Source organism: Podarcis filfolensis (genome assembly GCF_964270895.1).
Source record: "Podarcis filfolensis genome assembly, chromosome: 15".
NCBI classification, from domain to species: domain Eukaryota; kingdom Metazoa; phylum Chordata; class Lepidosauria; order Squamata; family Lacertidae; genus Podarcis; species Podarcis filfolensis.
The window spans coordinates 21,189,027-21,214,845 of record NC_139618.1 but is presented as its reverse complement, the minus strand read 5'-3'; the positions used below and the strand labels follow the sequence as shown (position 1 = coordinate 21,214,845).

Here is a 25,819-nt window from a genome sequence, read left to right as displayed (position 1 = left end):
GGCGCAACGTCCCATGCGTCATTGCAACATGATGACTCAGGCCACTCTCGAGGTGTGCCAACCCTAAAGCCTAATTTTACCTGCCTTTTGGCTTGTATGGGGGTGGGGTCTAAAAGGCTTGCTCAGGAGACTGCAATCCTGCATTTCAGCACATGGGCAGATGCCCCATTGAAATGAGGGGGATGATGTGCTTGGAGGACAGTGGCCAAAGGTTTGTTTGTTTGTTTGTTTTAAATATAAGCCCCCTTCCATCTGCTGAAATCTATTCAAAGTATTGGGGGGGGGGGAACCAAACAAACCACTGTTCTGCATGCTGTCCTAAATGTTTCTATTGGGATAGCAGGCTCCATTACCTATTGAAATCCTTTTGTGTGCGCTGTTTAGCCAATGAATCTTGGTTAGAGAATAGACGTAACCTGTTGCAATGTCTCATATACACAGATACTTGTAGGTAAGAAAATAATAAAGTTGTTTATTGTAGGAAATGTGTAATTTGAATACAAAGGCTTCTAATCTGACTAACTAGTCTAGAGAAGAACAAGGCCGTCATGCTGGCACCTTTGATCTCTCAGAGGCAGAGGTGCACTTATGGGTTGGCAAAACCGGCCCACACCGGGGGTGCAGGCCCAGGCCGGGGGGGGGGGTTGCATGAACTAGGGCTGCCATATTTCAAAAAGTGAACAACCAGACACAAAGGTTGTTTAGTTGTTGTTTTTTGCAAAATCTCAAAACAAAAATGAGTTTTTGAGCTATTCTTTATGAAATTCACCCAAATCTACACTACTGACATGGGCTGCCATACGTCTGAGTTTTCCCGGACATTTCAGCAATTTTCGTCCAGACTGAATACAGGCTATGACCAGGAAGTTCCAGAATTATGGCAACCCTAGGTGAAGGCACACAAAAATCACCCCAGAAAGCTGTCTCCAGTTATGTGTGTAAGGTTTTGAGTTTAGACAAGAACTGGGAGCTGAGCAGTAGAAGAAACAGCAGGGCGGTATAAAGGTGGACTGCTGGAGACTATGGAGGAGATGACGTATATTTGTGTGGCACAATCTACTTTTAACCATGGATTGCTTTTTTAAAGGCACCTGGGAAAGTCCCCCTCTCAGAGAAGCATCTAACTCTTCCTGCACCCATCTGGCAGCATCCTCTTGGCTCTTTGTTATCAGCAAAGATGAGTAGAAAGAGTGAACATGCTATCAGCTGAGGCTAAGCTTACAGGTGATAGGCACTGTACAGGTAACTTTGAGAAAAGGTGAACTGCTATCAGTTCAAGGCTAAGATTGTTCCTGGTCTATGAAGTGGTATTAGGATTTCTTACAGAGTTATCAAGCAATGTTGTCTCCCTCTCTTTCCAAACCTAATGTACATAATGCTGCTCTTGTTCAGTGTGAAGTCTTCAGAACTGATGAGGCAGATAGAAATGATTGATGGCATCTGGCTCTTGGATATTCGAGCTGATTGCTGATGGTTGTGACTCACTGTCACCCAAGGCAAAGTGGACTCTCTTCTTTCTCCATGAAATATACAACTTCCTTACTCTTCTAAGACCAGCTGCAGAACCTGCTGGGATGGCACAGCTAAAATGTCAAAGCGCAGATAATGGTTACCACGATCGCAGGGGTTCCTTTATCTCTGCAAAGTTACAAAATGCTAAGATTCCTGGTTTCCTTTTTAGTCAATTATTCTTACTGCTCAATAGCACTAGACTAAGGCATTTGTTTCTTTCTCATTCATGTTCTGAAGGCTCATTTGTGCAGCAGAAACATTTCTTCATACAGCACAATCCTAACCATGTCTACTCAGAAGTAAGTCCTACTGAATTCAGCATACCCTCCAAAAATATATCTGATGAAAACAGAGATGTCCCCCCCAACATTTCTCTGATGAAAATAGGGATGTCCTATTCCATACCCTCCAATGAAAATAGGGACATCCTAAGGAAAAGTGGGACATTCTGGGATCAAATCAGAAACTAGGGACACTTGGAGGGTCTGATTCAACCTGGCTTATTCCCAAGTAGGTGGGGATAGGATGCCAGCCTTAATGATCAGTTTGCAGATAGTATGTTGGTATGACTGACTTGCATTCATATCTGTGCTGGTATGTCAAGCTTTAAACCTTGCACAAACTCCTCTGTTAATCCCAAAGCAACAAGGAAGTGACATCCTGGGACTTTACTTGGCCCCCAGAGTATAATAATAATAATAATAATAATAATAATAATAATAATAATAATAATAATAATAATTTATTATTTGTACCCCACCCATCTGGCTGGGTTTCCCCAGCCACTCTGCGCGGCTTCCACAAAGACCAAAAATACACTAATATGTCATACATTAAACACTTCCCTGAACAGTATCCACTGACATCAAGGATTTCCTAGTTATTGAATACCTTAGCTGCTTTCTCCATCCAAGGCAAAGAGATGATGATGATGATGATAAACCAATAGTATAGTTGCCTACAAACCAAAAATTCAATAACAACAGGCAGCAGAAGAGGAGCAATAAACAAAACAGAATGAGTCATTAATATGATCAATGATTAATTACTTAATCACCAATAATAAATTTCTAAAGGTGAGCTGAAATGTGCATGCATACATAAGTAATTTTATTTTCATGCCACTTTTCCATAGTTTAAACAATGCTCAAGGAGGCTTGCAACATGAATATAATACATAATCACAACATAACAAAAGTACAGTGGTACCTCGGGTTGCAGACGCTTCAGGTTAAAGATGCTTCAGGTTACAGACTCCACTAACCCAGAAATATTACCTCGGGTTAAGAACTTTTGCTGCAGGATGAGAACAGAAATCGTGCGGCGGCAGCAGGAGGCCCCATTAGCTAAAGTGGTACCTCAGGTTAAGAACAGTTTCAGGTTAAGAACGGACCTCCAGAAGGAATTAAGTTCTTAACCCGAGGTACCACTGTAGTCACAACCTATAAATAAAACATAAAAAATAGTAGGCAAATAACAAGATTCCATTCTCCCAGGGCCAGATTTAGATTTGATGAGGCCCTAAGCTACTGAAGGTAATGGGGCCCTTTATATGTACAGCTGTCCTTTGTCAACAACAAATTGTCGCTGTCTTTTGTGTTGAATATATGCTAATTTATAGACCTAATAGGTATCTAAAGCCATTTGCACATAACAAAATAGGTATTTTATCAAATAAATTGTTGAACTGAAATACAATTAAGAAGAAGTATATTGGGGTGGGGGCAAGAGAGTGGGTCTCAAAGCTATAGCTTGTTTAGCTTATACATAAATCCGGCACTGCGTCCTCCCTTTCCATGCACAGAAACTGACGAGACTGGCCACTAATCTTGCTTTAATGCGAGCAGTGGAACAGTATCCTTTAGGGCACCGGTGGCTACCAGACTTGTTCAGGGGTTAGAGGTCAGGCATTTGACATGTTTAGTTCTGATCTTTGACAGAGGAAAATGACAGGGAGCCTCTAGGGCACCTGGGGGACTGCCTTAGAGTATATTCCACCTGAAGTGCTTGCATCACTGAGGACAGGCCCACACTATACACTAAAAATATATTACGCTCACATTTTAAACATACGGCATCCCCCAAACAGAAGGAATGGCCTGCTGACTGGAGGCCTCCTAGCACCTGCCACCTGAGGTAATTGCCTCACTCTGTATAATGGTAAAGTCAACCGTGTCCAGTTATTCCGTCTTTGCGCAATCCAAAGTAGGACCCATATTAGTTGACAACCTAGCACCTAATGTGTTTTACACATTTTGCCCTGAGGCAACAATCCCTTTGCATATGCTTACTCACTGCTGGAGAAGCCACATTGCCATCTGGTTTCTCTAACACATGTCAGTATTTGTAGTTCTTTGAAATGACCCTTCTGCTCTAACAGATATACAGTGCTTGTTGTTGTTTAGTCGTTTAGTCATGTCCGACTCTTCGTGACCCCATGGACCAGAGCACGCCAGGCACTCCTGTCTTCCACTGCCTCCCACAGTTTGGACAGACTCATGTTTGTAGCTTCGAGAACACTGTCCAGCCATCTCGTCCTCTGTCGTCCCCTTCTCCTTGTGCCCTCAATGTTTCCCAACATCAGGGTCTTTTCCAGGGAGTCTTCTCTTCTTATGAGGTGGCCAAAGTATTGGCGCCTCAGCTTCACGATCTGTCCTTCCAGTGAGCACTCAGGGCTGATTTCCTTAAGAATGGATACGTTTGATCTTCTTGCAGTCCATGGGACTCTCAAGAGTCTCCTCCAGCACCATAATTCAAAAGAATCAATTCTTCGGCGATCAGCCTTCTTTATGGTCCAGCTCCTGAACCATTTGCAGCAGATGTAAGGGGCAGGCAGTTTCAGCTATGCAGGTACTTGCTGGTGGCAAATAATTGTCGTTGCTGTGTTGAAGCAGGTTGTCCACTCTTTGTCCCATAAAACCAGGGAAGACAACATAAAAAGGACCGATTTTACTGTGACGTCTTTTCCTCTACGACCACAGTGTGTTGCAATGTGATTTTATTTATTTATTATTTATTGCATTTATTTTTGGCAGCATGTTGTGCTGAGCCTTCATGAAGAAAAACAGCCGCAACACCAAGCTACAGGATTTATGGGTGAATATGGTGATGGTTTACCTTGGGAAGCTTCCTTCAGTTCCTAGCAAGGCACAAATGGATTGCACATAACGCATTTCTTGAGGATTCCTCATGTGGGGCAGGCTGGGAGCCAGAGTGTTGAGAGTGTAAACAGAACCTAGCTTTCGTTGTAGAACCATTAGGTGTTCTTTCACCTCCACCATTTCTGTTGCTCTTACTCATACCAGGAAGTGTGAATCTCCAGATGATATGGGACTAAAACTTCCATCATTCCCAACCACTGGCTATACTGGCTTGGGATGATGAGAGCTGCAGTCCAGCAATAACTGGAGAGTACCACATTGGCTACCCTTTGATTTTGCAGGGATGGGGAACCTCCAAACATTGATGGATGCCCATCTTCCCATTGGCCATTGCTGACTGGGCTCATGAGAGCTTGGGTCCAACTACATCTGGAGATCAACAGGTTCTCCACCTTTGACAAACACACATACACACACACACACATGTGCAGATGACTGTGCTGGAGCAGAAAGGGAGAAAAACACAAAAATGCCACTGCAAAACCACCCACCACCCACCAGCACTCCATACTCGCCTGGAGCAAAATACTGGTTGTATCAGTTGTTGGAGCCAAGCAGGTGTTAGTGGCAACCAGCAACAGTGAGATATCTGGATGCTGAAGGGATCACTTAGAGACACACATTGGCTAGGTCACCTGATAAGTGCTGCCCATTAACAACACTACAGATTGACACAGTTGGCATAATAAGAATAAATGTAACAAAGCACTGTACCCGTAAATATTGTAAATATCTGTTGATGTCTCCAGATGAGAGGTGAACCAAATGCTATTCAGAAAGTCTATGGAACTTGCTGGGTCTGAAAGGTTACTGCTTTGCTGTTCCTATTGATTGCTTCCTGTTCCTGAAACTAATTAGTTATCAATTTCCTGTTGTGCTCTTCTGTTTATTCTCACTGGGTTTTAAAACTCCGTTTGGTTAATGCTCATATTATCATGGATTTTTAACACGTGGATTAAAAAGTTTAAGGGATGCAAATGTTTTAACACATTAAAATAACGCATGCTTGGGGAAGAATTTATTTTTTCTAGATAGCTGTGAGAGTTGCACATCCAATTTCTTATGAAAGCACCCTGCTTCAGCATCAAGACACACGCTGAGGACCCAACTTAATCCAAATAAGTTATGTTAAACTGCATTCATTCATTCACCCACACATTTTTCTTGCATCACCTCTGGTAAGATTTCAGTGGTAGCTGAATCATACCGAGGGATTTAGAAAGTGTGAATCAGGTTTTGGGAAGTAAGAAATGAACACCAGCTCATTCATATACCATTATTCATGCATACATAATTTGCATTTAATTTGGTTTTGGCTAATTATAGATCCAACTTGATTTCACCAAGATCGATAGGTGTTTCAGAAGAGAACTGAAACTCTATTCAACAGCAAACAGGAGGATTCAAGAGAGTCACCTAACATTTCCTTCCCACATTACCTCTTTGTACCTCGGTGTTTGTGAAGAATACACATAAGTCTATTTTGCCATATGTACATGCAGAAAGTCAGCTTGTGAGTTCCTTACAAATAATAGCTAATGGGTATAGATTAAAAAGTTAGTTTTGGTTTGCAAATGTCAGCTTTCGGTATTTTATTTTCAATTTTCTAAACTTTTTATCTGATTCAGAGCATTTTCTTTTATATATGCAGTCATATATTCACAAGGTTCCATTTATAAGTGCACACCTGGGTATTATTAAGTTGATTTGGATTAACACTCCCCCCCCATTTCACATCTGTATTATCATGGTTTCATGCAAAGCTGTTGCGTTCGGAGAAGGAGTTAGCAACCATTGTATAGATCAGCCTAGTCATTGAACATTATAATCAAGGGGTCCTGGAAACCAGTTTTAGGTTGCTAGGTAAAGGGTTGAAGAAAAGACCCTTCAACATAGCATTTTCGGAGCTATCACTTGTTTCGTGTGCAAGACCAACTAGTCAGGAAGAGCCACAAGATTCCACTGCCAAGGACAAGCCGGTGGTGCCAGGATGAGGGATCTAGATTTGCTAGGCACTGGAGAACACTTGGGGAGCAGGCTGTACAAAGGACAGATGCTTCACCTAAACCAAAATGGAACCAGGCCTTTGGTGCTTAAAATAACAACAACAAATGGATAGAAAGCAGCTTTTAAACCAAATTGGGGTGGGGGAGTCAGTGGGAACTGAGAAACATCTGGTTTGAGGTAACTTATCCTACAGAGATGGGCTTCTGAAAGTGTATACTCTCAAGGAGGAAGAGGATAGAGGAAAAAAGACTGTCACGAATTTCAGATACACTAAATGACTGTCCTATTTATCTACCTGCACTGGTGTGCCTTCAAACTGCTAGGTTTGCAGGAGCTGGGACAGAGCAATGGCAGCTCACCCCGCCATGGGGATTCAAACTGCCGACCTTTTGATTGGCAGGCCCAAGAGGCTCAGCGGTTTAGAACAGTGCCACCTGTGTCCCACTGTTCTATAGAACACTTAGCAAGAGGAGATGGATATTCATTTTATAGAGAGTGGTACCCAGGCTCCGGGACGCAGGTGGCGCTGTGGGTAAAATCTCAGTGCCTAGGACTTGCCGATTGTATGGTTGGCAGTTCGAATTCCCACGGCAGGGTGAGCTCCCGTCTTTCGGTCCCAGCTCCTGCCCACCTAGCAGTTCGAAAGCACCCTTAAGTGCAAGTAGATAAATAGGTACCGCTTTATAGCGGGAAGGTAAACGGTGTTTCCGTGTGCTGCGCTGGTGCTGGCTCGCCAGACGCAGCTTCATCACGCTGGCCACGTGACCTGGAAGTTTCTGCAGACAGCGCTGGCTCCCGGCCTCTTAAGTGAGATGAGCGCACAACCCTAGAGTCGGACACGACTGGCCCGTACCGGCAGGGGTACCTTTACCTTTACCTTTTACCCAGGCTCCAGTTATTAAAGATGTAACTGCTGAGCTGGGAACCACTGGGAACCACCATTAATTCACCACTGGAAATTACCAGTAAAGGGAGTATTAAGGGGAAATGTCAGAAGATGGGATTTCTCTAAAATAAGTGAGTGGGTTAAAAAGGAGTTGAAGGAGAAATCCAGAGTGTTGAATCTCTTCAGGAAGCCAGGAGGTTATTTAAAAACAATATGACAAAAGCCTCGATAGTATGAGTAAAAAGGGCACATGGATACCAAACAGTGCTGGATTTACGTATAAGCCAAACAAGCTATAGCTTAGGGCCCCACTCTCCTGGGGCCCCAAAATTTTTTTAAAGAAAAAAAAACTGGATATACATTTCCAAAATATAAGATAAAAAACAAATAAAATAAAACCTACATACAGCAACAGTGTTTTGTGTTGTGTAGACTTCTATGATGTATGTATTTTGTTATGTGGCTTTAGATACTTATTAGGTCCATAAATTATCATATAGCATATATTCAACACAAAAAATAGAGACAATTTGTTGTTGACAAAGGACAGCTGGACATATAAAGGGCCCCACTACCTTCAGTAGCTTAGGGCCTTATCAGACCTAAATCTGGCCCTGATACCAGCATAGCTCAATAAGGAAGCTATAGAAGGCCATGCTTTTGTTAAAAAGTATGTTTTGTACAAATGAAGGAAATTTAAAAGAGCAAGATATCTGGCCAAAAAAGAAAAGAAAGAAAGATAAGAATATTGAACGCAAAGGAAGACTTTGAGGAGCAAATTGCTGAGGGTGTGTTTGTATGGGTAGCAGTGACAGCCCTCAATTGCTTCCCTCTGTGTGGCCAACACTGTGACCCTTAAATCAGTCTGCTGCCCTCACAGATGCTGGAGGACACGGTGATGTCACTACCATTGATGTAAGAGTCAGCTTCTACTCCAGTTGGCTTCTGTACATGTAATGGAGAAGTGATGCCATCTTTTCCTTTGCTTAAGGCCTCAAAATGTATTGAGCTGCCCAAAGCTTCCCTGGGAGATATTTTTGCGAGCAAGGTGCCACAACTGGAAAGGTAATGGTCTCTGTAAGCCCCACATGACTTAGTAGGGCACCAAGGGGATGATCAAAATCAGTTTCCATAACAGATGACTAGGAACCAAGAAGCTACAGATCTGTTGAGCTAATCTCTTTCCCAAGTAAATTGGTAGAGGTTGATTATATAACCAACAGGCAATGTTTACAAAGGAGGAAATGAAGCAGTAAGGGTTCCCAAGTATCATCAGTGGGTTTTTTTAAAAAATGATCTGGAGTCAAAGGTGAGCAGTGAAATAACCAAATTATCATGATGTGAAGTACTCCACAAGTTGTCTCAACACCATATGAATGAGCAAACAGAAAGGTAAAAGGGAATCAATGTATGGGAATGAAGAATGAGACTTATTTCATATATATGAAGTATATAGGGAAAATCCTCATTTCATACATTTCTAGGGTCTAAATTGGACATGCATATTTCCTGCAAAAGAGACTGGGGTCATGGTGGACAGCTCAGAGAAAAACACCCATGCAGTTTACAGCAGAAGTGAAACAGACAAGATGGAGTTTACATTATGTAGTTATTAATGAGGATATTGATGGTGAAAGTGATAGAACTATTGATGCTACAATACCTTAGTATAAATCCAGGAATTAATTCAGCTCAGCTCACATTTTAATGCAAACCTAATCTGCTCTTCTTGAACCAATACACCAATGATATATTGAATATTCGGTATAATTTTAGTTGCCCCATCTCAGAAACAGTGCAGAGTTGAGAAAGTCACAACTGAGGCTACAATCCTTCCCTAGGAATAAGTTTCAGTGAACACAGTGTCTTCTGCACAAATGTGAACATAACTGAATTGTGAAATGATTGGGACAGTGAAGGACTTTCCCTATAAGTAAAATGTAAAGCATTTGCGGGCTCTTTAGTTTAGACTAAAGAATAAGGGGACCATGAAAGAGTAGGTGTAGATAACATGATGCTTATCAGATGTTATTCAATACAAATCCCAATAGCTCCAGCTAGCATAGTCAATGGTCAGGAATGATCAGAATTGTAGTCCGACATCTGAAGGGCACCATGCTGGCTACCCCTGTGAATTTTGGTTTATAAAGTTCTGAATTTGGAAATAATGGACAGAGACATATTTTTTTTCTCCCTCTCTCATGCAACAGATTGAGAAAATGCAAAGGAGCCCCAATTCACACAACAAACAGCATTTTTTGTTCTATAATCCTAGTAGGCATACACTGAAATGAGAAATAAGGAAATCTGCTAGACTCTTCTTTCCCACTGATTGCCCTGTTGTGAACAAAACATTCATTGCACCTTTACTTGATTTCTCTTGCCTTAGCATAAATGTCTTAGACTTTAGGAAACTGATCTTTCCTGGTTTGCTGATAAACATCACTCAGTTTTAAAAGAAGTAATAAATTCCTCTTAGAGAGCTGGTGAATACTACAACATCAACCCTGAAAAAATATATAACTCTGCCTTATGATTGCTTGCTCTTGTAAAGTTTTGTGGCTTGCATTCTTAAGATTTAAGGTCTGCAAAAAGAATCCTAGCATTTTCTAAGTATCTTGAATTACAATGATGCAGATGAGCCCAACTAGGTGTTGCCAGACCTATGACAGTCCACAAATTACTTTAAGCCATCTCCCCTCTCTCCTTGTAGTCCCAGCACATCTGGAAAGGAAGGCAATGAAGTGTGGGGATTGATTTCCTTTAGAACAAAGCAGGGAGTCAAAGTGATGTCTTGAAGGAAGCTCATGAGTAGATCAAAAGATGCTAAGTTGCCCTTGCTTCCTCGTGGAGGAAAAAGTATTGCCAAAGCATAATTAGAAGCCCTGACCTGGAACTCATATGCCCATTACTGAGGTATTTTTCCACCTACTATTTGGTGAAGCAGAGAATGGGCTGGCCTCAGACAGCTAAAGAGGTGTGGCTTGGCAACATTCATAAGGGCCAGCAGGCAGCAGTCTCTTCCCACAGGGCTCTGGAAGGTGAGCCTGTCCTGTCTAGAGGATGCTTAAGTGTGGACAAGAAGCCAGCTAACATTAACTCTCCTGGAGGCTGCAAGCCCTGTGAGCTTGTGTTCCAGCATTGCTCCCTCTCAGAGCTCATTGGCTCTTGACTTTTTCACCCAAGAGCCTTCACTTGGTACATTTATTTGGCTGAGAAACATCCATTGCTCCACTAGGTCAAAGAAAGAGGAAGTCTACCATGGGGAAGGTGAGTAAATAAGGGAGAAAGACAGCAGATATTCCATAGCTGGTTTCTCTTCATTTCTGGGAGCAGTTGGCTTCTAATAATTGAAATATACCTGTCCTCTTCTTTCCCAATACTTTGGGAAATTTTTAAGAAGAGAAGACAATTTCTTGATTAAGGTCAGGGATGTATCCACTCACTCATTGAAATTAATAGGCTCATTAACTTCAGTGAGTCTATTTTGAGGAGAACTAGCACTGGAGGCAACCCTTAGGCTGCAATCCTAATCCCACTTACCTGGGACTTCAATAGGACTTACTTCTGCGTAGACGTGAGTCTTGCAGTCTTAGTTCTGTGGCAAACGGAAAAGTTATTTCATATGGAGATGTAAGAGATTAAATTCTTCTGCATCTTTGTGTAGAACTTTAACCTTTATAATTGGATGGGAGGAAAGGAACAGGTTTCTGTGCATTTGTAATTTACTACACATACACAGGATTCTTAGTGAATTTCTATCACAGATTGCTGATCAGGCTGATAGCAGTTTAGCACCAGAAACCCTAGAAAATCTGGTGTTTTCAAGCTGTTCACCTGCTTGCCCAGTATTTTGTATTCTGACTGGCAAGTGGCTCTCCAGGACAGATGCATTTCACATCACCTGACTCTTTTAACTGGAGGGGTTAAGGATTGGCCATGGGATCTGGAAAGCACATGTTCAAATGTTGAGCTTTGGTCCTTTTCCTGAGCTCACTAGGACTTACTTCTGAGTAAATCTATATGATTCTGCTGCATGTCGCATTCCAAAACCAAGAGTGCTTAAACTGATTTGTTTCCCCCAGCAACAATCAAACTATCAGAAATGGGAATGAGGTGTCAAGTTGAAAGAATCATCATGAATTATTCCAGAGATTAAAATACCAAATAGGGTTTAAAGGGCCATTCAGCTGAGTTGATCAATTGCAAAAACAGAAAAAGCCCACCTTAATACAGTGGTACCTCGGGTTAATAACTTAATTTGTTCTGGAGGTCCATTCTTAACCTGAAACTGTTCTTAACCTGAAGCACCACTTTAGCTAATGGGGCCTCCCACTGCTGCCGCGCCAATGCTGCGCAATTTCTGTTCTCATTGTGAAGCAAAGTTCTTAACCCGAGGTACTATCTCTGGGTTAGCGGAGTTTGTAACCTGAAGCATCTGTAACCTGAAGTGTATGTAACCTGAGGTACCACTGTAGTGCGAAATATCACACAGTGCAGAAGGTTGTTGATATCTATCCCAGGCTTCCTCGATCTCAGCCCTCCAGATGTTTTGAGACTACAGTTCCCATCATCCCTGATGACTGGTCCTGCTACCTAGGGATCATGGGAGTTGTAGGCCAAAAACATTTGGAGGGCCGAGTTTGGGGAAGCCTGATCTATCCTCTGCTAACTAAATATCAAAATGGCACCCACAGTATACCAGGAGATGTAGAACATAGAACTGGTGCTATCCAAGATCAGCAAGTCTGCAAGCTTTATTCCTCAGGCAACATGGAAAGAGTCAGAAAGCAACAGAAATAGATGAGAGTCAAATGGCTGGGAAGGAGCAGCACCAGAAAATTACTTTCAAATGATGGAAATAGGATGGCAGTTAAGGATAAACAGATACCGATGTTTTTGCTGGTTTCTGGAATGCCAAAAAAACCCAAACAGAATAATTTTACTTGCAAAAATCAAATTACTTGTGTAATTTTTGCTGTCATTTTAGTTCCAATTTGGTAGAGAATCCTGAGTTTTAGAGCCTTTTCATACCTCAGTTTAATGTGGATTGTGAACTCCTTGTGTCTGCTTAAATTTCCCTTCACCCATGCGGCGTTCTCCTCCAACTACTTCTACCCCACACTTCCTCCTCCCTAGATCTGGAGATTCCCCATGCAAATTTTGTAGCTCTCGTATTCATTTTTCAAAGCATAGAGAATCTCTGGAATTAAGAGGAGGCAAAAGTATGGGCCACCAGTAGTTGGAGAAGAATGCCACTTGGATGAGGGGGAATTGAAGGAGGGGCTCACAAAGCACAATAAGCCAAGGTGTGAGTGGGCCCTAAGTTTATAAAGCAATCAGGACAGGTCTAGCTGATAGACACATAGGTTTGGGAAAACAAAAACCAATTTGATTTATATTTTGATATTGTTACTAAAAGTATGCTAACCAACTTATCTGAAGACATTGAAGTGCACACATGTTCTGAGCTTAGCTCTGTGCCAATAAGCAAGCTATGACCTGATCCTCAATCACCAGGTATGACTATGCCTTACAAACTCGGTAATGTAATCCTCAAAGAATCTGCTAAGGAATGGGGTCAGCCAATAAGCTGGCTATTCTACAGAACAGCGTGCAGTTTATGGGTCAATTATGATCTGGAAAGCTATGTATATAAAAGTTGATGAGCTGAGATGAAAACAGGAAGCCAGTCTTTGGAGCAGGGCAAGCTATTGGAAAAGAGGTAACAGAGAACAATGGCATATCTATACATCCAAATTAATTGGAATGGGTGGGGCAATGTCCATTGCAGAATAGAATGGGTGGGGCAACTACCAATAGCTTGGGTAGATTGACAAGAAGGGTTGGGTCGATGGCTCAGTCAGGAGTTATCTGGAAGAGGTAATACTAAGAAGTAGCCAAGATTTGTGATTTGAAACAACAATGTTGTGGGCAACGAACACACATTGCAGCCTATTCTATTGGCTACCAATACATGCCTCTTTCAAGACTGATTTCAGACAAAGAAGGGAGTCTTGTGGGTGCCAGGGAAGGCATCTGTAGGTGAAGGGGCACCACATTGGTGACCCCCCCCCCAAACTATCATATGTAATAATGTCTATACTGTTGGTCATAGACATTTTCTACTTTAAAACTTAAAAAAGCATCCCCTCTGGAATCTGACTCTCTGAATTTCTCACTGAGATAGGGGTCAGCATTATGATAATTTTAAAATCTCATGTCGCTCATTATTTATGGCTAAACATATCCAAATTATTAAGCATTGCTTATTGACTTTGTGGAATAAGTTCAGTTCTAATATAGATGACTGCTTCTTCAATTTGGACCATTTCTTATTTCAGGCTCTGCAGAATATTTGTAAGTTTGTGTGCATGTTTATTTGAGAGGGAGGAAGACATGCGACAGTGAACTACTGGGAACTAATGAGAAAATCAGTTAGAAAGCAACAATCTGAAAAGTTGTTTTTTTAAAGAGATTATTAAAAACATGTTGTCCCAAACACTCTCTGGATATTAAGGAGCCAAATTACCTGGTCTTTTCTTCAGAGAGGCACCAATGCCATAGGAATGTACCACAATTCCATTTTGATTTATGAACATATGCATGGCTTGCCACAGCTTTTATTTCCTAACCTTTGTTCTTACTTTTTCTCCCCCCCCCCCCCAGTTTACTGATGTGTGCATTATTAAAACATAGCACCAAAGATCATATTGATGCACCCAATGGGGCTCATCTGAGTGCATGCCTATGCTTCATCACATGTTCACTTGTGTATATCAGTAAGGCAGATAATAAAAAGGCTGACAGTGAAAAGTTTCAGCTAGCTGCGCATTCCAGAATTAATTTTATAAATGCTCCATGTTAAATCGGAAGGGAGGTTGAAACACTGGAGTAGAATTGTAACCTCTTCCCCTGCTTCCTGTCTGTTGGGTATTTCTGCTGCCCCCTTATGACAAACCCATAATGCTAACCCAACCCATCTCTGCTCATTTACATTTCAGAAAAAGCTTGACATCTACTCTATTGAGATCAGTGGAGAAAAGGATTTGGAAAAAGCAGACAAAGGAGATGAAAAGTACAAAGATTTGAAAGGGAATAAGAAAAAGAAGAACACCGAGGACCTGAAGAAAGAGTTGGACTTGGTAAGTGACTTCAGGCTGCTCATACTTCCTTGTTAAGCTGTCCTGGGACAGAGCAGATAGGCTGAAACCAAAGTCCTAATCAATAGTTTTCTTGGGAAAATTGGGACAGATTGTAGTGCAGATCTTTCAGTCTTGAATGGGAAATCGTTTAATTACCTATGTATAATACATGCTCCAATGGCCAACAAAGGCACGCTGTTTTGTATTGCTCTACCAGCAATGCATTTAATCTTTCAACACTGATTTTATGAACACTGACTAATTGCATCTCAATTAGGTAGGCAAATGTGGGTCATTACCCTTCTTTTATTAAGCTGCCACCTCCAGCCAGCTGGAGGATCCTGGAGTTTTAGGGATCCACTCCCTTGCTCTGAAGCTATGTTGAAAAGGAGAAGAACAGTGGCCCAGCGAAAAAGAAATCAGTATGACAAGGAATGGGCCACTCAACTAGAACAGCCAAAAGCCCCTTCCTGCCCAGACAACATGCATGTTAGATCTGCATATCAGGAAATGGCACAGTGGCCCTCTCACTACAATATCATGGTGAAATATACTCAGAGTCGCAAAGTGATTTCACGCTCTTTATTCAGCTCATAGTGGTGAGGAGGAATGAATGAAAGTCCCCTCAAAGTATCTGCTTTATATACATTATTTACACAATGGGCTGCACATGATTGGCTAATTCCAGAATTCTACTGTAAGCCAATCAGGTTGTGGATTCACTTCTATCTGGAGCATGATTGGGTGGTTCCTGCCAACCAATCATACTGCTGCATTGTTCTAAGACCAATCAGACTGCTGCATTCTGAATCCTATTGTTCTAGGACCAATCAGACTGCTGCCTTTTGGATCCTATTGTTCTAGGACCAATCAGACTGCTGCAGTTTGGATCCTATTCAACTCAGTACATAACACATGGATTTATGTAAATGCAAATAGAAGTAACAAGTCAGTCAGTCAAGGAACTGTCTTGTTTGTCTCTGAAAAAGCTGTGCAATCCCTCCTCTTCCTTCTGCTATGGAGAAATTATCAGTGGAATCTCTGCTTTTCTTCTTCCTTCATGCCAAGTCCCGTCTTGTTAAGCTACACCCAAGATTTAATCAGAAGGCCAATACCATTTACTCGAAAAGTGAAGCAAGTCGGAAGAGATGTCAGTTCTTGGTTTCAGCTCTCCTGACTTTTCATACTAATGCTTTGAACCTCTTATTTATCAGAAGAGGGTGAATGCCATGTCATATACGTGACATATGTCACATACATAACAACATACATGATTCTTACCCTGACCTTTAGCTCCTGATGCACCAGTGCCAAAGTTCTTCCATTACAAGTACATACCTGTGTGAAACATTTTCATTGTGCTTGTGTCAATCCATGTGATGCTGTAAGTTTCACTGCATTGGGGGTGTGTGTGGGTATGATGATGTACCTCTAGTGCAGCATCTGCTGTGATTTGTAAGCATTGGTTTTCCCCCAGTCATGCTAAATGCCATTTGGGGAAGGGCCATAGCTCAGTGGTGGAGCATGTGCTTTGCATGCAAAAGACCCTAAGCCGAATTCCCAGCATCTCCAGGTAGGGCTAGGAATGTCCCCTTGCTTGAAACCCAGGAGAATCCCTGCTAGTCAGCGCAGACAGTACTGAACTAGATGAACCAGTGATCTGACTCGGTGTAAGGCAGCTTTCTAATTTCATCCCTGTATATCTCAGGGATTAGTCATGCGATCTGAATGATGTGCTGAAGCACTGAGCAATGACTTGCCCCACAGTTAAGTCATAGCTAGATTTATTAAGAAGTCTTCCTTAATCCCTGTGACACATTATGTTGTACAAAAACAATGGAGGAGCACTCAGCTAGCTGCCTACAAAAAACAATAACAACTGTGGCTCTCGTTTAGTGCTTTCCAAGAAAAGATTGTACAATCAGCTGTTTGAGATGCTTAGATAAAAAGATATCCTTTCAGATTTGCTAATCCAATGGTTTTCCTTACATTCCACAACTAACTGGATGGCGTTAAATCTTAAAGATGCAAATGGGGCCATTGTCCTCAAATGCAATGCCTCTTTAAGCCAACAGCTCCACATAGGTTTACAAGTATGTATTAAAAAATCAATCAATCACAGATTAACTATGGATCTTCTTCTCTTGATACATCTGAACAGGAAGAGTGACAAGTTATCAGCCAGCTCATATTGAGCAAGCAGTACAGCTAGACTTCCACTGAATTTTTCCTAAAGCAAAACTCAAGATGAACTCAAAGGTTGCTGCATGGGCAAAAAGCACAGCAGAATTTCATATTAAGCTGAAGAGTTTTAATAAGACTAGAAAAAAATTATTTGCTGTGTTTCAAAAAGCTTAAGCTGCACCCAGTGTCTGAATGTTCCAATGTGCAGATACAGTTAGAGTGTGTTGACTGTGGCATACAATTTCTGAAAGCTCCGTGCTGTTCTTTAAAAAAGCAAAGCTTGTTAATCTCTCTTTTTTTGCTGCTTTAGGATGATCACAAACTCAGCATTGAAGAACTAGAAGATAAATATGGCACAAGCATCACCAAAGTAAGTGAATATGGGCAAGCGGCAGTCATCAACAACACACCCACATATAAGTAGGCAGCAAGCATTATAATTCACTTAATTCAAGCATGGTGCTGGAAACAGTATTTGTGCTATTTCTGGGAAGAGTATTGGTGTGTTTGCATCAATAGTATTTGCACAGTTGCATGCTTCATGGGGTATATTGCAACCATCAGCTGTAATTATCTGGTTTTAGTCTTCAGGATGGAGCAGGGCATAAATTTAAGTAGCCTTTAACATTTAGACTCCTGGGTACATCAACCATTTTGTCAAGTTGTTGTTTTTTTATAAATTATGGGACTTAAAATTCACTTTTGAACATAGGCTGTGCTCTTTCAGGATTTCTAATTTAAACTAAGAATGGACTGAATGACCTAATAATGCCTCCCCTTTTCAGTTCTGCTGGCACTCATTCAAATGCCCATTTAGTACCTTTGTGTGTGTGTGTGTATTAATGAAGGCACAAAGAGTCTGTGTTTTGTCAGAATTTGTACACAGATGCTTTTTATTTTCTGAAAAAATGTTGCATTTTATACATACTTTTAATGCAAAACACACATTTCTTTGCTCCCTTTCCTGCATTGCAAAACCTGGGGAAGTGTGTAATGTGTTTCCAACGACAAGCATGTTTGGGAGTGTCAGATCTGCTGCAAAAAGTTGGCAGAGCAGAAGATCCTCTTCCATCCCTAATCCCAACTATGCGCTTTGTCTCCCCTACAGGGTCTTCCAAGCTCAAGAGCTGCAGAGGTTCTGGCCCGAGATGGCCCCAATGCACTTACTCCTCCTAAATCTACTCCTGAAATCATCAAGTTTCTCAAGCAGATGGTAGGAGGGTTTTCCATCCTCTTGTGGATTGGAGCTATACTCTGCTGGATTGCCTTCGGGATTCAGTATCTTCATCATGATGCCGGGGCATTTAACAATGTAAGTATTATTGCAGGTTTATTGTGCTTTATGTAATTCTCATGGGTGTCACCCACGGTTCTCTTTACCCCCAAGTCAAGGAGCATGGTACCCAAGGCCACTCAAGGAATTTGGGCACCTGAGGCGGAAATCCTACAAGTGCCAGACTCAGACCTGGGAGACTCTGGTTCAAATGCTGACTCAGCCATGAAGCTCATTGGTTGACCTCGGCCCGATCGCTTCCTCTCAGTCTAATCTATCTCACAGGGTTGCTGTGGGGATTAAATGAGGAGAAAGAGAGAGCCATGTATATGCCACCTTGGAAAAAAATGCGAAAAACCGAACAAACCATAATAAATTAACAACTTACCGCCCCTCCATGACACTTAAGTCTCATTCCACCCAATGGTAGGGGACCGTTCCTCCCCCCAATGGAAAACCATTGCAAAAATTAAGAAAAAACACACTTTCACATTCCTGATTAAATAACTGTCTGAAATTCTTATATAAGCTTTGGCAATTGTATGAACAATTTCTAAACCAATGTATCTTGGTCAGAATTGAATGACCTGGTGCAGACCATGAAGACCACCTGTTGTCATTCAGCTATATGTTTGTGCAATAAGTCTTGCCTATAAATCTCTGAGGCATTTCGCTGATAATATGCTAGGTATTGCTCTTCTCCTTGCTGTTTCAACAAGTTCATTCACACAGCTTCTTGAGTGCAGTTACAAAATTATTTTGCACCAAGTGGGAAATGGTAAAAGTGTTGTTGTTTTTAAGCTAACTTGAATCATCTTTTCACCATTCAGCTCTACCTGGGAGTGGTCCTTGCGCTGGTGGTTGTCCTCACTGGGATGTTTGCTTATTATCAAGAAGCTAAAAGCACGAACATCATGGCCAGCTTTGGTAAAATGATCCCACAGGTGAGTCTTAGGTAGTGCTCAGAATATCAGTTTATTTAAAAACCAGGTAGTCATTGTAAAGAGTATTTGCCACCATATTAAAGAACATACCAATGTGCAGACAAAATGGTAGAATTAGGGTGGCCACATTGCTTAAAGAGAGGAAATGCATGACCCCAACAAGGGGGACAAAAGAGAACACAGGTTTCCATAAAATGCATATAGATGAAAAATTAGAAAGTATTACCATAATTTTAATGGGAAAACAATACCAGCATAGCAGCAAAAACTTTGACTAGGTCCTCTGCGTGCCTGCTCAGCCTGCTGCTGTTCAGCTGCTTAAATGTCAAAGGGCATCTTCAAGCTCCACTCTTCCTTCCTGGAGTTTTTAATCTTCAAACCTGACTTAGATCAGACAGCCCATCAAAGAGGGAATGTCTTCTGGATAGTCTTCCATGCAGAAGACTTCAGTGTAAAGTAGGACATATAGGTTGGAAGCAGGCATCACACTCTTCCTCTTGTGTTGTCAGCACAAATATTTCAGGTTGCCTAATGGAAAGATCTCCCCTCTCCTTCTCTTGTGGACTGCTCTGGACGTTCTCCAGACACACCCCCAGCTGTTTTTTGGGGGGGCAAAGTGGGGAGAGAAGCCCCATTGCATTTGGAGGAGTCTATGTGCTGGCTCCTGCTAGCACAATTGTTTAATTGAATCCTGCTCCTAGTTACCATATGCAGATCTCCAAGTAGCTCACACCACTGAATATATTAAAGCAATTGCATGTGTACAATAATCAGTCTAAGAGTTCCACCCGACTTTATCTGTTTCATTTTGTTTTTTTCTTACCAGCGAGCCCTTGTCCTCAGAGATGCAGAGAAAAAAGACATTTCGGCAGAAGAACTGGTAGTGGGTGACATTGTGGAAATCAAAGGTGGAGACAGGATACCAGCCGACATCCGGATCATCACCAGTCAGGGCTGTAAGGTAGGAACAAAAGAAAACCCAGTTTTGAGCCAAAGAAAAGCGAAAGAGAAAACCCAGCTTCTTTCAACAGACCAGGGACATGAAGAGGCATGTTCAAAGAAAGGATAACTCAACAGCAAAGTGAAAAAGAGTCTAAAATTAGACACTCCTTTTGAATTTGTATGAGAAATTGTCCTCCCACAAAGAGCTTGATCATTAAAATTATGGCAATAATCACTGTTCGTTATATGGGTTGTTTACGCAATCTTGCAGTGATTGTGATAACAGCATCATCATTTACTTAAAGTTTGGTTTTCCTTACGTGTCAGTCGGTAAATCCCAGGCAGAATAAATTAAAGGGGGGCAGCGGGAAAAGCTGCTGCATAATGAGTAATGTATTATATGCTTGCTATCATCCCCATTTTGCAGTGAATACACCTTAATCTAACAATGTTAGGTGAATAGGATGCGTGGCGAACACATCTGGGATTTCTTACCAGGTCAATAAACCTAAAATCAGTCTGTTCTTTATGGATGCAAATTGTCTATGAATTAATAATTTGCATATTCATCCTCATGTGAAAAAGGTATTATGGATGAGATCCTGCATGAGTCCCAGAACAAAGGGATAGGGATGAGAAATACGTGGTCCTCCTGATGTTGTTGGACTCTGACTCCTATCAGCTAGTATGGGAGTTGTAGTTCAGCATCTGGAGGGTCACAGCTTCCTCACCTGTAAGTCTTTAAGTGACTTGTTGCAGTTGAACTCTATTGGTGATTCAGTTATCATAAGTGTCCCTGTTGCCTTTGCAGTGATGATAGCCATGGGCACTACCACTATTATTATTACTACAATAATAATGTGATGATGTGAATATTTGTGACTGATCCACAGGTGGATAATTCTTCCCTCACTGGAGAGTCAGAGCCACAATCTCGCTCCTGTGAATACACTCATGAAAACCCACTGGAGACCAAAAACATTGCTTTCTATTCCACAACCTGCTTGGAAGGTACGTATTTAAGTGGCTCCCCCAGTGGTGCCATTCCATCCAAATTCCACATATTTTGTGCCTATGTAAAAGCTACCTCAGCAGGAGTTAACATCAATATTTTCTCATTCCTTCTGATATTCCACCATTTAGTCCTCATCACCTTCTGAAACTAAGCCTATGTGTATAATGCAAAGCATGGGCATACTCTATTAAGACCGTTTTCTTGACTTTCCTTTCTTATCTCCCCATTTGTTGAATTTTAGATTGTAAGATCTCTGGGGAAGGGAGCAAGTTCAGGTTGACATCCTGGAAAGAACTGTGTACATTGATGGTGCCCTATTAATACTAACAACAACATGCTAACATTACCCTCCAAATATGCAGTTATGTGGCGCTGGTGTACAACGTAAAAACATTGTCTTGGGTCCTAACATTGGCTTATCCATTCACACCTGCAATGCAACCCCCACAACCATATCCTACACCAATCATCTCCTGGTCTTCTAAAGGAAATTCCCTGCAGAAGGAATGGTGAGGTGGGAAAGCCCTGCTCCAATAACGTAAACTGTTCATGGAAAGAAAATTTGGATCAAATCAATGATTTTATTTTAAAATATGACACACACATGCCCACATTGTCTTCTTTAGTCAGAAATCCAAGCAGCATTTGACCTCCCCAAAGAAAAAAAGCTATATTTTTGATTGAACTAAGACATCAAGGAGAGTAGAAGAGGGGATTATCAAAAAGAGTCAGGAGTATTAACTGGAAAGTTTGGGGGGGTACAATTATTTTTTTGTTTTTTTTAATGGCATTGGTGTTCAAATGAATAAAAATTATTTTGTTTGTTGATAATCAATATTTTACTTTCTCCTTAGGAACTGCTACTGGCATGGTCATCAACACAGGTGACAACACCATCATTGGACGCATTGCTTCACTGGCTTCTGGTGTTGGGAATGAGAAGACGCCTATTGCTATCGAGATAGAGCACTTTGTCCATATTGTGGCTGCTGTCGCTATATCCATAGGGGTGGTTTTCTTCATCATTTCTGTCTCCATGAAGTACACTGTCATGAAGGCCATCATCTTCCTCATTGGCATTATTGTGGCCAATGTCCCCGAAGGGCTGCTAGCCACAGTCACTGTAAGTACTGGCTCACAACAGCCACCAGTATCTTTGTACTCATGCATAACAATTCATGACAGTACATGCTACTGAAAACGGGGTGCATAGGACCTCTACCTCTCCAACACATTATTAAAAAGGGGTGAATAATTATTAATGGGCAATGCTGGCACTATGTATTGGAACAATGGTGGAGAGTGACTTTGGGTTCCTGGATAAAAACACCTCCATTGTCTAAACCCACAACTTATTCTGAGTCTCTTTGGTTATATATTGATCACCTCTCAATATTTTCGGCTAATTTGTTGCATTTCTTTGTTTTGTCTCTATTTTAATATCCATTCAAAATACTTGTGAATGCCTTTTTTCTGGATCTGCTACTGATGAATCTTACTAGGATGCTGGATTAGATGGGCTGTTGGCCTGATCCAGCAGGCTCTACTTATGCTCCTTTGTGTTGTATTATGTACTTATGCGTTGTATTTTTCTGATGGATACTGTACATGTGAGGAAATCATCTAGCAGTGTTATTCATGTAAGAGTGGGCCCCTTGGACATACTACTGTTACATGATAAGAGTGTAAGAAAAGCTCTGTTGAATGAGGACCATCTGGCCTAGTATTCTGTTCTTATAGTGGCCAACCAGGTGCCTATGGCAAGCCCATAAGCAGGGCATGAGTACATTAGATCCTCCTGCTTGTTGAGATAAAAGCAGATCAACACTTGCTAAATAAAATGTCAGGTTCTGAGCTTCTCATCCATGTTTAGTAATTCTGCAGATGCCAGCATTGCTGAACTGATATGTGCATGGGTGTGATCAAGAATAAAATATGTACAGGCGGGATTAGCAGGAAGAGAAGCCTACCGTCATCCTTTGTATGGAACTGTATGAAATGCTTCTCTGCTTTTATTTATCTCAACTATTAAAGTGCTGTGCTTTCTCCCACATTTTTAGGTAGCTTTGTCTTTAACTGCGAAGAGAATGGCCAAGAAGAATTGTCTGGTAAAGAACCTGGAAGCTGTTGAGACACTGGGCTCTACCTCCGTCATCTGCTCTGACAAGACCGGGACCCTTACGCAGAACAGGATGACAGTTGCCCACCTTTGGTTTGACAATGAGATCTTCTCCGCTGACACCAGTGAAAATCAAACAAGTAAATAATCAGTCAAGAGGCTTTGGAATGGGAGGAGTAACAACATGATTGCTTCCTATTTTAGAATGTGGGGCAACTGTCTGCTGAAACGTTATATAATTTTTACCACTTTCTTTCCAGCCCAGACTTTTGACCAAACATCTGGCACATGGACGGCGTTGTCAAGAATTGTAGCCCTTTGCAATCGGGCAGAATTCAGACCAGGACAGGACAGTGAACCTATCATGAAGGTATTTACTACTTTAATGAGAGCTGCTTTCTTAAGAGGATTGTCTGGTGGGTTTACAGGGTTTTCATCTGGAAACAGATGTTTTATTGTAAGTTGCATATAGCATCTGCCCTGTTCTGTTTCCTTCTAAAGTGACAGAAATAGGTATGGTGACACCACTATTGGGAGAAAACAGGCTAGCACAAGAACTTTCAGGCATTTAATTTACAAGCAATAAACAGGCCTTCGGTCCAAGCAAACATACCACATTGCGCTCTCATTCTTTATGTGTGATTTCAATAATGTAAACAGCTGGATCAAAAGCATTTTCTCTATTTTAAAAACAGTTCATACTCCAGTCAAAGGTCTGAGATGAGAATTCTCATACAATGCATTTGTTGAGATAATTAATCTACAGGTAGAGCATGAGGACTCAACCATCAAGTTATTTTATTTTACTGACAACAATTAGTTTTAAACCAAGAACATAAATACTTAGTGTCATATTGCTCAAGAAGATCCATAAAAAGATTAGAAATTTCTCTACTATAACAACAATATTAAGAGACAATTTAGAATACATTACAGCTATAGATCTCTCATGGATTACAGCCACTAACTCACTCTCTTCTGAGATTCTCAAGAATCTCAGCTTTTATTTGCATGCATGAGTCCCTGAGGAGAAGGATGATTATAGCAATCTTGCCCAATTATTGTTCTTTTTATGTAAATATGATAGTACTTTGCTACAATGCTGTAGAATGCAATCAGAGGAGCAAGCTATATAACACAAAGTGACCTAAGTAATGTCTATTGGTTAGTTGAATGACACTGAGCAACACTTTTGCTGAACTGAATTTTCAAAAATGCCCCCCAGAGAATCGTGGTTGGAGACGCCTCAGAAACAGCTCTGCTGAAGTTCTCCGAAGTTGTTATGGGCAATATAATGGACATCCGGAAAAGAAATAGGAAAGTGACTGAGATTCCCTTTAATTCTACTAACAAGTTCCAGGTAAGTTGTATGTCTGAGAAGAGACTGGTCTCTTAAGAGCTGTTAAGAGAAAATGTTGTGCCCCATGAGCTATCAAGATAAAACCTGAAAACTGGAAGGACCAGTCTGATGAATTTGTGTCTGTGGTGGAAAAAAACATTGCTGCAATACTCAAGTAGAAGTGTGTTATTAATTTCACATAATTCAGTGTATGTTCAAAAATAAGATGTAAACTCCAGTGGCAATCCCAGAGGCTAATCAGCACAAAATCTCTTGTTCTTCTGAAGTGGTTTTTTGTGATTGCTGTTCTACACAGCAGAAATAACAACTGCATTGAACATATTCAACATTGTGAAGATGGGCCATATTTAAACAACTGTAGTTTAAAGCTTGGTAGAATATTTACTATAGGAAGGCTGTCATAGACTAGGGCTAAATTCATATGAGGGTTTATTTCATTTACCCGATGTTTTCTTAACTGTTAATTTCTGCATTATGTTTGGGCTTTCGCAACATAAAGGCATTTCAAGAAATATAGCAGAATATAGCTCAAGTTGAGCACTCATTGCCATGTTAAATGTTTCCAGAAAAAAATAGATTTGGAAATAACATGGAGTTGAGCACGAAACCAGTGCTATATTCCACTGTTTTTCTGGGAGTGGCTTTTATTTTGTGAGAAAGCTCAAATATACAGCAGAGATTACCAGTAAGGGAAATGTCAGGGAAACAGAATAAATTGCCATGTGAACACAGTCTAGAATTATATCTGACATCCACCTTCGGTTATCAGATCAGTACAATCCCCCCCCCCATGCCATTCTTCCTCTGGGAGCATTAAGTTCAAAAGGCAGGATTAGACCCAGGCACTTGTTTCAACGGTTGTATTTGCATTGCGTTCAAGCTTTCCATCCACGAGACTGACGATCCCAATGATAAACGCTTCCTGCTGGTGATGAAAGGGGCACCCGAAAGGATTCTGGAGAAGTGCAGCACCATCATGATTAATGGAAAAGAGGAGCCACTGGATGCAGAGAGAAAAGAGGCGTTCCAGACGGCTTACATGGCGCTGGGAGGAATGGGGGAGAGAGTCCTAGGTGAGCCGAACACTTGCAAAACAACATGTGCAGAGAGCTGTGCAGCAGGCAAAGCGTTAAGCGCAACAATCCAGGGGGTTGGGGGATTGGAACTACAGTGATACTAGAGAAGCAACCCCAACTCTTTGGCCATTCTGCTTGGTGGCATTTAGTTATGAGAATGTGCTAAACGAGCATGGGAAGTGATCCATAAACTGT

General features: G+C 41.3%; 1 protein-coding gene across 1 annotated transcript in view; it reads left to right on the top strand.

The window, feature by feature from the left end:
* Positions 1–10,567: 10,567 nt before the first annotated feature.
* ATP12A (ATPase H+/K+ transporting non-gastric alpha2 subunit) overlaps positions 10,568–25,819 on the top strand; it is a 25,073-nt gene continuing 9,821 nt past the window's right edge. The window contains exons 1-12 of the mRNA XM_083588404.1: positions 10,568–10,836; positions 14,571–14,711; positions 17,206–17,265; positions 18,004–18,207; positions 18,999–19,112; positions 19,939–20,073; positions 20,948–21,065; positions 21,924–22,192; positions 23,130–23,328; positions 23,449–23,558; positions 24,414–24,548; positions 25,429–25,621. Of these exons, the coding sequence (XP_083444530.1) occupies positions 10,828–10,836; positions 14,571–14,711; positions 17,206–17,265; positions 18,004–18,207; positions 18,999–19,112; positions 19,939–20,073; positions 20,948–21,065; positions 21,924–22,192; positions 23,130–23,328; positions 23,449–23,558; positions 24,414–24,548; positions 25,429–25,621 (1,687 nt within the window). The 5' untranslated portion in view covers positions 10,568–10,827. The remainder of the gene's footprint in view (positions 10,837–14,570; positions 14,712–17,205; positions 17,266–18,003; positions 18,208–18,998; positions 19,113–19,938; positions 20,074–20,947; positions 21,066–21,923; positions 22,193–23,129; positions 23,329–23,448; positions 23,559–24,413; positions 24,549–25,428; positions 25,622–25,819) is intronic.